Consider the following 15,573-nt stretch of genomic DNA (forward strand, 5'->3'; position numbering starts at 1 on the left):
AGTCCCGTCAGAATTTTATATGTTCCTATGGGATCCCCTCTCATCCTTCTAAACTCCAGTGAATACAGGCCCAGTCGATCCAGTCTCACTTCATGTGTCAGTCCTGCCATCCCAGGAATCAGTCTGGTGAACCTTCGCTGCACGTCCTCAATAGCAAGAACGTCCTTCCTCAGATTAGAAGACCAAAACTGAACACAATATTCCAGGTGGGGCCTCACCAAGGCCCTGTACAACTGCAGTAAGACCTCCCTGGCTTTTATACTCAAATCCCCTTGCTATGAAGGCCAACATACCATTTGCCTTCTTCACCGCCTACTGTACCTGCATGCCAACCTTCAATGACTGATGAATCATCACATCCAGGTATCGCTGCACCTCCCCCTTTCCTAATCTGCCGCCATTCAGATAATATTCTGCCTTTGTGTTTTTGCCCCCAAAGTGGATAACTCACATTTATCTACATTATACCGCATCTGCCAAGTATTTGCCCACTCGCCTAACCTGTCCAAATCACCCTGCAACCTCTTAGCGTCCTCCTCACAACTCACACCGTCACCCAGTTTAATGTCATCTGCAAACTTGGAAATATTACACTCAATTCCATCATCCAAATCATAAATATGCATTGTAAACTTCTTCACTCAAAGGGTGGTGAATCTTTGGAATTCTCTACCCTAGAGGGCTGTGGATGCTCAGTCGTTGAGTATATTCAAAATAGAGATCGATAGATTGTTGAATATTAAGGGCATCAAGAGATGGGGACAGTGCAGGTAAGTGGAATTGAGGTCGAAGGTCAGCCATGATCTCATTGAATGGCGGAGTAGACTCGAGGGGCCCAAAGGCCGACTCCTGCTCCTAATTCTTATGTTCTTATCATCATCCTAGGCAGCCCCTCGAAATCGAGGAATACTTACTTCCACTCTAAAAGTGAGTTCTCAGGTGACTATACAGTCTAATACGGGAATTACAGTCACTGTGGGACAGACAGGCGTTGAAGGAAAGGGTGGGTGGGGAGTCTGGTTTGCCGCACGCTCCTTCCGCTGCCTGCGCTTGGTTTCTACATGCTCTTGGCGACGAGACTCGAGGTGCTCAGCGCCCTCCCGGATGCTCTTCCTCCACTTAGGGCGGTCCTTGGCCTGGGACTCCCGGGTGTCGGTGTGGATGTTGCACTTTATCAACGAGGCTTTATCAAGATGTCTCCGCAAGATCCTGCAAATCCCTTGGGAGGATAGACGCACATCAGTGTTCTGGATCAGGCCAACATCCCCAGCATCGAAGCACTGACCACACTCGACCAGCTCCGTTGGGCGGGCCATATTGTCCGCGTGCCCGACACAAGACTCCCAAAGCAAGCGCTCTACTCGGAACTCCTACACGGCAGGCGGGTCCCAGGTGGGCAGAGGAAATGTTTCAAGGACACCCTCAAAGCCTCCCTGATAAAGTGTTCTTTTCGGGTAGATACAGAGAAACCAGCTCCATTTCGGACTGGAATCAGGTAGCATTTCTTCCCACACAAAGGGTAGTGGAAATCTGGAAATCACTCCGCAAAAGGCTGTGGCTGCTAGGTGTCAATTGAAATGTTCAAGACTGAGATCGCTAAGTCTCAGACTGTGACCCCTGGTTCTAGCCTCCCCAGCCAGGGGGAAACATCCTCCCTGCATCTACCCTGTCAAGCCCTGTAAGAATTTAGTATGTTTCAATGAGATCACCTCTCATTCTTCTAAACTCTAGAGAATACAGGCCTGGTCTACGCAATCTCTCCTCATAGGGAACAAAAGCGGGAAAGTGGAGTTAAGGTGAAAATCAGCCGTGATCTCATTGAGTGGCAGAGCAGGCTCAAGGGGCCAAATGGCCTCCTCCTGGTATACTGGCCTAACATCCTTCCTTCAACCAAAAAATAAATGAGCATTTCATTGCTGTTTGTTGGATCTTTGTCTGCACAACATGGCTGTTGCACTATCTGCCTGTCTACCAGACTTCATTTTGAGATGTGATAAGGGGAATATAATTGCAAATCTTTTTTCCTCCTTTCTACACAAAAATGTACAGAAGACATGACTGGCACTTGGAAGCAGATAGAGGAGGGAGTGCTGTGCGTGTTAAACAGACTCCTGGCAGTCTCCAGTTTCTATTCAAACACTGGAGGTCTCCCAAATAGCTTTGCCTGTGCGGTTGTCAGGTTGATAACATCAGCTGGAGTCCGTCCAACCTCAGGAAATAAGAAAAAAAAAAAAAAAATCCCAAACGAGAAGAAAAATATATACATTCTTCCCCCGCGGTTCGCCGAGCTTTCAAGGCGCAGATGTTGCCCGTCCTGAAACCTCTGGGTTCAGATCGGGCCCACGCCGGCGGATCGATGGGCCCTCACACCGTCACTTGCACGCTTCCTCTAGGGAGCGAGGCGGGCGGACTCGGCAGCTGGAGGAGCACACGACCACATTGTCTGCCAATCAGCACAGACTGACCATCTCCCTCAGGGAGGCCAGGCAAAAAAAAAAAAGACTTGCATTTATATAGCGCCTTTCACGATCAGCGGACGTCTCAAAGCGCTTTACAGCCAATGTCGTACTTCTTGGAGTGTAGTCACTGCTGTAATGTGGGAAACGCGGCAGCCAATTTGCGCACAGCAAGCTCCCACAAACAGCAATGTGTGATAGTGACCCAGATAATCTGTTTTGGTTATGTTAATTGAGAGATAAATATTGGCCTTGACACTGGGAATAACTCCCCTGCTCTTCTTTGAAATAATGCCGTGGGATCTTACGTCCACCTGAGAGAGCGGACATCTCATCTGAAAGACGGCACCTCCGACAGTGCAGCACTCCCTCAGCACTGCACTGGAAGTGTCATCCTAAATTTTTGTGCACAAGTCCCTGGAGTGGGACTTGAACCCACGACCTTCTGACTCAGAGGCGAGGGTGCTGCCCACTGAGCCATGGCTGACATCATTTAGATGAGGAAAGACGGGAGGCGGCTCCAGTGGAGCATAAACGGCGGCATGGACTGGGTGGGCCCAATGGCCTGTTTCTGTATATCCTGTGTGATCAAAGGTTCCCCCCCCCCCGCCCAGAAAAACATAAATAACGGCCCACATTTTGCTGGGACCGGGCATCTCACGGCATCCGCCATTAGTTAGATTTCTGCACGTTTAGATTTTTCCATTTTTTTGGCGTGGCAAGTTGCTGAAAGTGATAGCTGACAAGATCGCAGCGAGGGCAACAAGACATCTGGGACGGAAGTCAGGCCGAGCAACTGGTTAGCTCCCTAACCAATCAGATTGAAGAGTTGAGAAACTCCCAAGGCACTTTGCAGGAGCGATTACAGTCAATATTTAACACTGAGCCACGTCAGGAGATAATGGGACAGGCGACTAAAAGCTTGGTCAAACAGGTAGGTTTGAGGGAATATCTTGAAGGAGCAGAGAGAGGCGGAGAGGTTTAGGGAGGGAATTCCAGAGCTTGGAACCTCGGCAGCTGAAGGCACGGCCGCCAATGGTGGAGCGATGAAAATCGGGGATGTTCAAAGAGGGCAGAATTGGAGGAGCGCAGAGATTTCAGGGGGGAGGACGGGGGGGGGGGGGATGTGCTGGTTGTAGAGCTGGAGGAGGTCACAGAGATAGCGAGGAACGAGGTCATAAGAGCATAAGAAATAGGAGCAGGAGTCGGCCATTCTGCCCCTCGAGCCGGCTCTGCCTTTTAACACGATTATGGCTGATCCGATCATGGACTCAGCTCCACTTCCCTGCCCGCTCCCCTTATTCCCTTATCGGTTAAGAAACTGTCTATCTCTGTCTTAAATATATTCAATGACCCAGCTTCCACAGCTCTCTAAGGCAGCGAATTCCACAGATTTACAACCCTCAGAGAAGAAATTCCTCCTCACCTCAGTTTTAAATGGGCGGCCCCTTATTCTAAGATCATGCCCTCTAGTTCTAGTCTCCCCCTTCAGTGGAAACATCCTCTCTGCATCCACCTTGTCAAGCCCCCTCATAATTTCTTCAATAAGATCACCTCTCATTCTTCTGAACTCCAATGTGTATAGGCCCAACCTACTCAACCTTTCCTCATAAGTCAACCCCCTCATCTCTGGAATCAACCTAGTGAACCTTCTCTGAACTGCTTCCAAAGCAAGTATATCCTTTCGTAAATATGGAGACCAAAACTACACGCAGTATTCCAGGTGTGGCCTCATCAATACCCTGTATAACTGTAGCAAAACTTCCGCGCTTTTATACTCCATCCCCTTTGCAGTAAAGGCCAAGATTCCATTGGCCTTCCTGATCACTTGCTGTACCTGCATACTATCCTTTTGCGTTTCATGCACAAAGACCCCCAGGTTCCTCTGTACTGCATCACTTTGCAATTTTTCTACATTTAAATAATGGGGTAGAAATTCCAACATCCCGGGTCCGTACGAAGTTTCTCCGGACTCGGGAAGGCATCGGAAAAGCTGGTTTTCAATGCGCATGTGCTGAAAACCGGCTTTTCCGATCTGTCAAGCAGGAGCTGTCAAGTTACGAATCTCCTATTGCTATGAATGAGAACATACTTAGCTGTGATTGGGTGTCCACGCCCACGTGACTCTTGCGGACGCCCCGACGTGAGCGCGCTGCGACGCGCAGTCACGAGGCGCCTCCGGACCGGGATCTCCAGCGGGCCTCACAGCCTCAGGTAAGTGCGCGTTTTATTTCTATTCTGTAGTGCTTTGCCCCGCGGCAAGTCCTCGAGGGGAATTTCCGGGCCAATAACTTGCGCTTCGAAGTTTTTTTCTGCCAAAGTGGATGACCTCACACTTACGAGAGGGATTTGAAAACAAGGGAGGGGCATTTTAAAATGGGGGCGTTGCGCTGCCATCTCAAGGGGAACAACCCTGTACCCCCACCTCTGCAAAGGCGATCGAACGCGGAGGAGGCAGCACCAACCTGGTACCAGGAGTACGCTCGCTCGGCTGGGTTGATCAAAATGGCAATTATCTTCGCTCGGGGAAGCAGTGCGGCTGCCCTCTTGGGGACCACCTCGGATTCAAAGTAATTCGCACTCTTCTCAAACATAAAGTCAGTGCTCGCGTTTGACGGGATCGGGAAGAACTCCATGTACCTGAAAAATAAGAGGCAATTATTGAGTGACGGTATGCCGCGCCCCCTCCCCCGCTGGGCGAATACGACACGCTCCTGCCCAGACAACTCTCTGCTTCATTCATCTTCAACATGTCAAACAACCAAACTCAACTTGCATTTACCTAGTGCCTTCAAATGCAGTAAACGCCCTTCCCCCTTCCCCTTCCTTTCCCCCCCCCCCTCCCCCTTCCTTTCCCTTTCTCCCTTCCCCCCCCCCCAAAGACCCTTTGCAGGAACAATTACCGTCAGAATTTGACTCCGAGCCACATCAGGAGATATTGGGACAGGGCTTGGTCAAACAGGTAGGTTTTAAGGGGCGCCTTGAAGGAGCAAAGAGAGGCTTAGGGAGAGAGTTCCAGAGCTTGGGGCCTAGGCAGCTGAAGGCACGGCCGCCGATGGTGGAGCGATTAAATTCCTGGTGTCTCCAGGGCAATCCTGCAGAGTTTTTTTTTAAAATTCATTAACGGGATCGGAGCATCGCTGGGGAGGAAAGCCAGCATTTATTGCCCATGAGAAGGTGGTGAGCATACTGATACCACAGTCCATTTTCGTAGCGGTTTTGGTACGACTGAGTGAGCTCGCTGGGCCATTTCAGAGGGGCAGTTAAGAGCCAACCACATTGCTGTGGGTCTGGAGTCACATATAGGCCCCTTGCACTGGACCAAGACCGAGCTCTGTCAAGCCCGTGTGGTGGCTGGTGTGCAACGGCCACCCCACGTTAAAAAAATCCACGCACAGGCATCGTCCACCCTTTAAAATGAAGTTCGGGACCTGGCCCGCATTGGTCACCTTAGAACTCATTTTAGTGTGGAAGCAGTCATCCTCGACTCCAGGGGATTGCCGGAGAAGAAGACGAAGAAGAAGATAGGCCAGACCGGGTAAGGGCGGCTGAAGTGCACTACTGTTTTTGACCAAGATCATTCACTGTGCGTGCGCGCCCCAAGGGACATCATTCCCGGGAAAACACATTCTAGAAAGTTACACGGCCTCCGAACCGCTCGAGTTTATAAAACTGACCAGAATCGAGTGCGGGCATATGCAAAGACGCCAGCCAATCGTAGACAAACCACAATAAGGTGCTTCATCAGTTCACCTGTGTGTTTTTTGGGGCATTGTTGTCTCAGGAACGGAATACTGTCCAGGACACCAGAACTCGCCTGCTATTCATAGAATCATAGAAATTGACAGCATAGAAGGAGGCCATTCGGCCCATCTTGTCCGTGCCGGCCGACAAAGAGCCATCCAGCCCAATCCCACTTTCCAGCTCTCGGTCCGTAGCCCTGTAGGTTACGGCACTTCAAGTGCACATCCAAGTACTTTTTACTTACCAGTCTATTCCTTTGTGATAGTTGGCCCCATTAAAGAACTGAATCTCCTCATAGGTGACTGGGCTAGGGAAATTACTTGTGACTCCAGGATGGAAGGACAGGAAAAAGTGCAGCGCTGTGGTACCTGGGGAAAAGGACAGCAACATTCATTAAGGTGCCATTATCAAACATCCATTTTTGTCCGCCTACACCAAGCTTGGAGAGAAAAAGCAGCATTTTTCACAGTTGTCTTTAGAAATATGTTCAAACTTACAAACAGACGTGCGTTGAAATAAAAACCTTGTCGCATCTCTTAGCAATGCCTCAACGCACGCCACACATTGGATTCGTTTGGAGTGCAGTGACTGTTGGTGCGTAAGTATGGCAGCTAATCGTGGACAACCAGTTCCCTCAGCGCCGCCCCTCCGACAGTGCAGGGCTCCCTCAGCGCTGCCCCTCCGACAGTGTGGCGCTCCCTCAGTGCCGCCCCTCCGACAGTGCGGGGCTCCCTCAGCGCTGCCCCTCCGACAGCGCGGGGCTCCCTCAGCGCTGCCCCTCCGACAGCGCGGGGCTCCCTAAGCGCTGCCCCTCCGACAGCGCGGGGCTCCCTCAGCGCTGCCCCTCCGACAGCGCGGGGCTCCCTCAGTACTGCCTCTCCGACAGCGCGGCGCTCCCTCAGTGCTGCCCCTCCGACAGCGCGGGGCTCCCTCAGTACTGCCCCTCCGACAACGCGGCGCTCCCTCAGTACTGCCCCTCCGACAGCGCGGGGCTCCCTCAGTACTGCCCCTCCGACAGCGCGGCGCTCCCTCAGTACTGCCCCTCCGACAGAGCGGGGCTCCCTCAGTACTGCCCCTCCGACAGTGCGGCGCTCCCTCAGTACCGCCCCTCCGACAGCACGGCGCTCCCTCAGTACTGCCCCTCCGACAGCGCAGCGCTCCCTCAGTACTGCCCCTCCAACAGTGCCGCACTCCCTCAGTACTGCCCCTCCGACAGCGCGGGGCTCCCTCAGTACCGCCCCTCCGACAGCACGGCGTTCCCTCAGTACTGCCCCTCCGACAGCGCGGGGCTCCCTCAGTACTGCCCCTCCGACAGCGCGGGGCTCCCTCAGTACTGCCCCTCCGATAGCGCGGCACTTCCTCAGTACTGCCCCTCCGACAGCGCGGGGCTCCCTCAGTACTGCCCCTCCAACAGCGCGGCGCTCCCTCAGTACTGCCCCTCCGACAGAGCGGCGCTCCCTCAGTACTGCCCCTCCGACAGTGCGGCGCTCCCTCAGTACCGCCCCTCCGACAGCACGGCGCTCCCTCAGTACTGCCCCTCCGACAGCGCGGCGCTCCCTCAGTACCGCCCCTCCGACAGTGCCGCACTCCCTCAGTACTGCCCCTCCGACAGCGCGGGGCTCCCTCAGTACTGCCCCTCCGACAGCGCGGGGCTCCCTCAGTACCGCCCCTCCGACAGTGCGGGGCTCCCTCAGTACTGCCCCTCCGACAGTGTGGCGCTCCCTCAGTACTGCCCCTCCGACAGTGTGGCGCTCCCTCAGTACTGCCCCTCCGACAGTGCGGGGCTCCCTCAGTACTGCCCCTCCGACAGTGCGGGGCTCCCTCAGTACTGCCCCTCCGACAGTGCGGGGCTCCCTCAGTACTGCCCCTCCGACAGTGCGGGGCTCCCTCAGTACTGCCCCTCCGACAGTGCGGGGCTCCCTCAGCGCTGCATTGTGGCACCAGGTGCCTCAGTGCCAGCCTGAGCTCCGCACTCTCAGCAGAAGCAAGAAAAAATTGATTTTTTTTTAAGTAGAACCCTTACTGCACAAAAATGATGAAACTACTTGTTCCCACGCAGAAACGTCCTGGCTCTCCAATATGTCATCACTAAAATAATACACTTTTACCAGTTGAAGGCTCCAATTATTAAACTGAACGAAATCAAAGAATAAAGGTTACCCGTTTTCTGTGGGCCAATGATTAGGAACTTAGGAAGCCTGTCACAAGTTTTCTCTTTAGACCAAATGTCCTTGTGTCGTTTGTCATCACATGGGTTCTGAAAAACAGCGTTCGCCATCAGGAAATTATAATCTAGTAAAGCAAAGGATAATATGGACACCCAGCCACACAGCGCCCCCCCCCCATGCACGCACACACACACGCAAAACCACCCTCCATACACACACACACATAAAACCCCCCCCATACACACACACGTGCGCGCACACACACATACACCACCCCACACACATGCCGCACACATACACCCATTCGCATACACACACAGATACACGTGTGTGCAGAAACCTACACATATGCGCACAAGCACACACACCAACACACGCGTATGCACACCTATACACACGTGCGTGCACATACACACACCCATTCACATGCACGCGCGCACACACGTACATATGCACACTCACGCATGCGCACCCATAAACACACAACCGCACCGACACACATCCATACACACGACCACCAACACCCATATGCACGCATGGAACAGCAAAGTAACAGTGGATGCCGAAATAAGACATGGTTTAGGTTACAGCTGCAGCACTATTTGCCATTTTGGTCACTCCATGAAAGGATGGATATTCGATTGATGGAGAGTGCACGGTGTGGGTGCTGCCAGGAACGCGGAGGTATGTTAACGAGGAGGGAGTTGGAGACCGAGGGCCGAATTTACCAGGGCAGGGGAACATTAAAGAGGATCCGACACCAACGTTCAGAATTTCAAAAATGGTTGGAGATTATTTCCGCTGCTTGGTGAGGAAGGCAAATCTCGGGTCAGCAATGGAACCACAAAGGAGGCGAGAAGGAAAGTCTCACTCAAAGGTAAGAATATGGTCTGTATTATCAGGAGCGACTGCAGAAGCCAAGTGCGTTATGACATTTAGGAAGGAGTTAGATAAAGGGCACAGGGAAAGGGCAGGGAAGTTGGATTTCAAGTGGTTGCACTGATAGAATCAGCACAGGCACGACCTGCTCTCCCTGCACTACGAATTATCTCGTCTCAAATCAGACTGACAGTTACAGCTGGGTGGCAGATTTGCTTTTAAAAAATAAATGTGGAAAACTTGTAAATCGGTGGAGCACGGCCCGTGGGCTACGGGTCGTACCACCTGGGTCAATGGGGCGGACGTGGCCATTGATTGAAGACGGTTTGTTTACTCGCTGGACCCTCCACAAGAACCAACATCTTCACACGGGTTCAAAGGCCGTTATACAAGCTTCCCTTCCATGCCTCCCAACAGTAGCTCGTGCAATAAAGAAAATAGATAGGATTCATCTCCTTCCTTGCCCCCACCCCCCTTTGGTATTTCCTTGGCCTTCAATTATAAACGGCGCCCTCGTCAAGAGAAATGCTTTCTCTGAGAGCAGATCTGTCAGTTTTGAACGGTGCTCGTGAAAAGTTTAATATCAGACACTCGATAGTCCAGATTACCTGGCCCGTCTCTCGGGTAGAACCTTCAGATTTACTTGCGATACAGAGTTTGCCCCAGTGATTTTAGATAATAAGAAACAGCTATAGTGATACAGAGATCTAATGGTTTCACCTAAGGGATAACCCAGGTACGCTATCTGGAACGCAGAAAGAAAGACTTGTATTTATATAGCGCCTTTCACAACCACCGGACGTCCCAAAGCGTTTTGCAGCCAATGAAGTACTTTTGGAGTGTAGTCACTGTTGTAATGTAGGAAACACAGCAGCCAATTTGCGCACAGCAAGCTCCCACAAACAGCAATGTGATAATGACCCAGATAATCTGTTTTTAGTGATGTTGATTGAGGGATTAATACCGGCCAGAACACAACAACTTGTATTTATATAGCGCCTTTAAACGTGGTAAAATGTCCAAAGGCACTTCACAGACGTGTTTTAAGACAGAACAAATAAACTTGACACTGAGCTGCACAAGAAGAAATTAGCGCTGGCTTGGTCAAAGAGGTAGGTTTTAAGGAGCGTCTTAATGGAGGAAAGAGAAGTAGAGACGCGGAGAGGTTTAGGGAGGGAGTTCCAGAGCTTGGGGCCCAGGCAAAGGAAGGCACGGCCACCGATGGTTGAGCGATTATAATCAGGGATGCTCAAGAGGACAGACGCCAACGTTGGTGCGTCTGTCCTCTCAGAGTATTTGTAGGATCTTGCGGGGACATCGTTGGTGGTATTTCTCCAGCGACTAGAGGTGTCCACTGTACATGGTCCATGTTTCTGAGCCATACAGGAGGACGGGTATTACTACAGCCCTGTAGACTATGGTGCCAGTTTTGAGGGACTGGTCTTCAAGCACTCTTTTCCTCAAGTGGCCGAAGGCTGCACTGGAGGCTGTGTTGGACAGTACCACATTGGGCAGTGCCTCTACCTACAAGGCCATCCATGGTGCAACATCCCCATTGACACCTGGGAGTCCCTGGACAAAGACCGCTCAAAGTGGAGGAAGTGCATCCGGGAGGCTGCTGAGCCTCTCGAGTCTCGTCGCCGAGAGCATGCAGAAAGCAAGCGCAGACAGTGGAAGGAGCGTGCGGCAAACCAGACTCCCCACCCAGCCCTTCCCTCAACGACTATCTGTCCCACCTGTGACAGAGACTGTGGTTCTCGTATTTTGGACTGTTCAGCCACCTAAGGACTCATGCTAAGAGCGGAAGCAAATCTTCCTCAATTCCGAAGGATTGCCTACGATGAGAGCAGCGCAGACATCTCCCGGGGGGGGGGGGGGCTGGAGATGATTACAGAGATAGGGAGGGGCGAGGCCATGGAGGGATTTGTAAATAAGGATGAGAATTGCTTAAACTCCCCTGCTCTGCTTCAAAATAGTGCCGCGGGATCTTTTACATCCACCTGAGAGAGCAGACGGGGCCTCGGTTTAATGTCTCATCCGAAAGACAGCACCTCCGACAGTGCGGCACTCCCTCAGCACTGCACAGGGAGTGTCAGCCTGGATTTCTGTGCTCTGATTGGGGTGATCAAAATGTTAAAAGGATTCCAATAGTTGAGATACAGAGAATCTGTTTCCTCTGATGGGGGAATCCAGTGCAAGGGGACGCAACCTTCAAATTAGAGTTGGGTCATTTAAGAGGGAAATCAGGACGCACTTTTCCCACACAAAGGGTCATAGAAATCTGGAATTCTCTCCCGTAAGTGGCTGAGGTTTCTGGGGGAGCGTTGGAGTTTTCAAGGCTGAGGCAGATAGATTTTTGTTAGGCAAGGGTACCCAGCGGTATGGAACAAAGGCAGGTCAATGAAGTTGAGGTGCAGATCAGCCATGATCAAAGTGAATGGCAGAACAGGCTCGAGGGGCTGAATGGCCTCCTCCTGCTCTTAAAATGGGGGAAGAAACAAGTCTGTAGGGAAACGAATAAATTGCTTCCAAAATGAGCAATCCGAATTATAATCTGAAGGCAAAAAAAAAAGTTGAAGTAAATTTGTAAATGGAGTAAGATGGCACCCCATTCCCCACCCTAAACATTCACTCCCTCCACCACCGGCACACCGTGGCTGCAGTGTGTACCATCTACAAGATGCACTGCAGCAACTCGCCAAGGCTTCTTTGGCAGCACCTCCCAAACCTGCGACCTCTACCACCCAGAAGGACGAGGGCAGCAGGTTCATGGGAACACCACCACCTCCACGTTCCCCTCCCATCACACACCATCCTGACTCGGAAATATATCGGCCGTTCCTTCATCGCCGCTGGGTCAAAATCCTGGAACTCCCTCCCTAACAGCACTGTGGGAGCACCTTCACCACACGGACTGCAGCGGTTCAAAAAGGCGGCTCACCACCACCTTCTCGAGGGCAATTAGGGATGGGCAATAAATGCCGGCTTTGCCAGCAATGCCCACATCCCCAGAAACGAATAAAAAAAGAACTCAAACGTATATTTGACGCTTATCTCAGAACCCCGATAACCCTTCGAAATATTGGACTCTAACTCCCATCAGAGTTTCTTTCATAAACAGATTGCGCAACTCAACATCAGCTGGATTCACTGCAATGCTGTAAGGGATAAGGGATGGGTTGTAAAGATAACCAAAAGTGGGACTCCTGGACCCCCTGGGACTGCGATGGGGTCACAAGGTCATCATTCCCTCTCTATCTTGCTGTCTGGTGCATTGACTTTATGGCAAGGTTATTTATTCTGCTGTATATCAATAATAAAAAAAAAAAGTTTGTTTGTTGTTGCAAAGTTAACACTGATCTCCTTTCAGTGTCTGGTACCGACCTGCAGTGGTTCGGAAAGGGGGCTTTTAAAAAAATATATAATGTTGTTCTCAGGATGTGGCCAACACGAGAAAGGTTGCGTTCAATCCCTAACTGGGGTACGTGACTGGTTTCCACAACAGAGTGGCTCGCTGGGCCACATCACCAACAACGTGTCTTTATATAGCGCCTTTAATGTAGTAAAACGTCCCAAGGCGATGCACAGGTGTACTGTGAGACAAAATATTTGACACCGAGCCACTTAAGGAGAAATTAGCGCAGGTGACCAAAAGCTTGGTCAAAGAGGTAGGTTTCAAGGAGTGTCTTAAAGGAGGAAAGAGAGGCGGAGAGGTTTAAGCAGGGAGTTCCAGAGCTTGGGGCCTGGGCAACAGAAGGCACGGCCACCAATGGTGGAGCGATTATAATCAGGGATGCTCAAGAGGGCAGAATTAGAGGAGGACAGACATCTCGGGGTGGAGGAGATTACCGAGATAGAGAGGGGCGAAGCCATGGAGGGATTTGAAAATAAGGATGAGAATTTTGAAATTGAGTTGCTTAACCGGGAGCCAATGTAGGTCAGCGAGCACAGGGGGGTGATGGGTGATTCTCCTCACAATCGGCCAGACGTGCTGAATTCGATTTCACAATTCGGTGGGGTTTGAACCAGTGAACTCTCGAGTTAGTAACCCGGTACGGTAACCTCTCTCCTGCCATGGTTCCATTAAACTTCTGGTGGCGTTCCAGTATCTCTGGGAAGGGGGGTCCCTCTGTAGAGAATACTGGTATAGACCCACCTACATAGTTACAGTTCCCCGAACGAAGGGACCAAGATATGAAAATACTGCTTCTGCATTATAGCTGGTTGGGGTGCCACTTTCTGATATCACTGTGGAGAATCAATAGGTAACCTTGAAAGGATTTTTTTTTTGTTTAAAATTATGCGCCGAGAGCAACGTTCCCTTTAAGCAGCCCGACCGTGCAAGGGTCTGGAGGTCCCGCCCAGCCGGATCACCGGCTTTTGATTGGAAAAGCCGTGGAAATTTGAATGGGCCGCGCACACCCCCCCAAAAAAATTCAAGGGAACACTGACCAAGGATTTCCTAGTTTTTAAAAAAAACTTGCATTTCTATAGCGCCTTTCACGACCACCGGACGTCTCAAAGTGCTTTACAGCCAATGAAGTACATTTGGAGTGTGGTCACTGTTGTAATGTAGGAAACGCAGCAGCCAATTTGCGCACAGCAAGCTCCCACAAACAGCAATGTGATAATGACCCAGATAATCTGTTTTTTTGTTATGTTGATCAAGGGATACATATTGGCCCCAGGACACCGGGGATAACTCCCCCTGCTCTTCTTCAAAATGGTGCCGTGGGATCTTTTACACCCAAGTGGGAGGGCAGACGGGGCCTCGGTTTAACGTCTCATCCGAAAGATGGCACCTCCGACAGTGCGGCGCTCCCTCAGCACTGCACTGGGAGTGGCAGCCGAGATTTATGTCTAGTCCCTGGAGTGGGACTTGAACCCGCAACCTTCTGACTCAGGGGCGAGAGAGCTGCCCACTGAGCCACGCCTGAATCAATAGTTAATTTTGAAAAGATTTTTTAAAAAAAATTGTGCTCCAGGGCAACATTCCCTTTAAACTGCGCAGCCGTGTAGGGGTCTGGAGGTCCTGCCCAGCCGAAATGGAAAAACTGCAGAAATTTCAATGGGCCACGTACACCTCAAAAAAAAAAGATTCAAGGGAACAATAACCAAGGGCAGGACTTTCTAATAATAGAAATCATATCTGAATCCCATTAATTCCTACTGCACAGCACTTTGAATAAATAATGACAGCTCGAGCATTCCTGAGACAAGCGTAATACCAAAACAATACAGAAACTCAACAGTATTTCGGGCACGATAAACAAGTAATGGCCAGATATCAGTCACCATCCGTACAGGCCGACGCAGCAAGCAACTTGAAGGACAAAGCATGCTGTGTTCCTTACCTGCCACAGGGGGTCCTTCTCCTCCGGGAATAGCTCAAAGTATTTGCCAGCCAGTTTTACCGGGGGTAGGGTCTGCAGCTTCAGGTTGGTCCAGCACTGGATGAACTTCACCAGGCTCTCGAAGGTGTACAGGCCCAGCCGATCGTTGCCGTAGTTCGACAGGTGGGTCATGAAGATGCTGATCTGTAAAGTCAAAATCGAAGGCATGTGGTGTGAGCCTCTAGCAGTTTCAAGGTGCCTGCACTGTCGCAAGGATCCCCCTCGTCCACAACCGGCTTCAAAGGCGTTTTAGAAACATAGAAAATAGGTGCAGGAGCAGGCCATTCGGCCCTTCGAGCCTGCACCGCCATTCAATGTGATCATGGCTGATCATGCAACTTCAGTACCCCACAATTTCCGCCGATACATTTATTGAGCACATTCGATTTTTCTTTCATCTGCCAGCAAGTACTCTACACGCTGGTCTTTTCCAGCAACGCTTATTATGCTGGCATTTATCGAACACCATAGAGTGGCTACGGCACAGAAGGAGGCCATTCGGCCCGTCGAGCCCATGCTGGCTCTCTGCAAGAGCACCTCAGCTCGTCCCACTCCCCTTGGACACTGATTTTAATCGCTCAACCATTGGTGACCATGCTTTCAGCTGCTTGGGCCCCAAGCTCTGGAACTCCCTCCCCCTTCAAGACGCTCCTTAAAACCTACCTCTTTGACCAAGCTTGTGGTCACCTGCGCCAATTTCTTGTGTGGCTCAGTGTCAAATTTATCTGTTTTGTCTTATAACACCGCTGTGAAGCGCTGTGGGACGTTTTACTACGTTAAAGGTGCTATATCAATTAAAGTTGTTGTTGTTGTCAAGGGCTGTATTCTTCACGGGCAGCAGGTAGTTTTCCAACCTATTCGCACGCGTACGGCATCACCACCGAACCCTGAGCTGCTGTCAACCAATCAGCAGACAGATCCACTTTCCAGCAT

At 51.1% G+C, this 15,573-nt stretch overlaps 1 protein-coding gene across 1 annotated transcript in view; it reads right to left on the bottom strand.

Annotated features, from left to right (window-relative positions):
- ndst2a (N-deacetylase/N-sulfotransferase (heparan glucosaminyl) 2a) overlaps positions 1-15,573 on the bottom strand; it is a 124,823-nt gene that overhangs the window by 11,033 nt on the left and 98,217 nt on the right. The window contains exons 6-9 of the mRNA XM_070865614.1: positions 14,602-14,784; positions 8,361-8,457; positions 6,445-6,568; positions 4,922-5,096 (exon numbers count right to left, since the gene is read on the bottom strand). Coding sequence (XP_070721715.1) covers positions 4,922-5,096; positions 6,445-6,568; positions 8,361-8,457; positions 14,602-14,784 — 579 coding nt within the window. The remainder of the gene's footprint in view (positions 1-4,921; positions 5,097-6,444; positions 6,569-8,360; positions 8,458-14,601; positions 14,785-15,573) is intronic.

The sequence above is a fragment of the Pristiophorus japonicus genome, chromosome 22 (genome assembly GCF_044704955.1).
Source record: "Pristiophorus japonicus isolate sPriJap1 chromosome 22, sPriJap1.hap1, whole genome shotgun sequence".
NCBI lineage: Eukaryota > Metazoa > Chordata > Chondrichthyes > Pristiophoridae > Pristiophorus > Pristiophorus japonicus.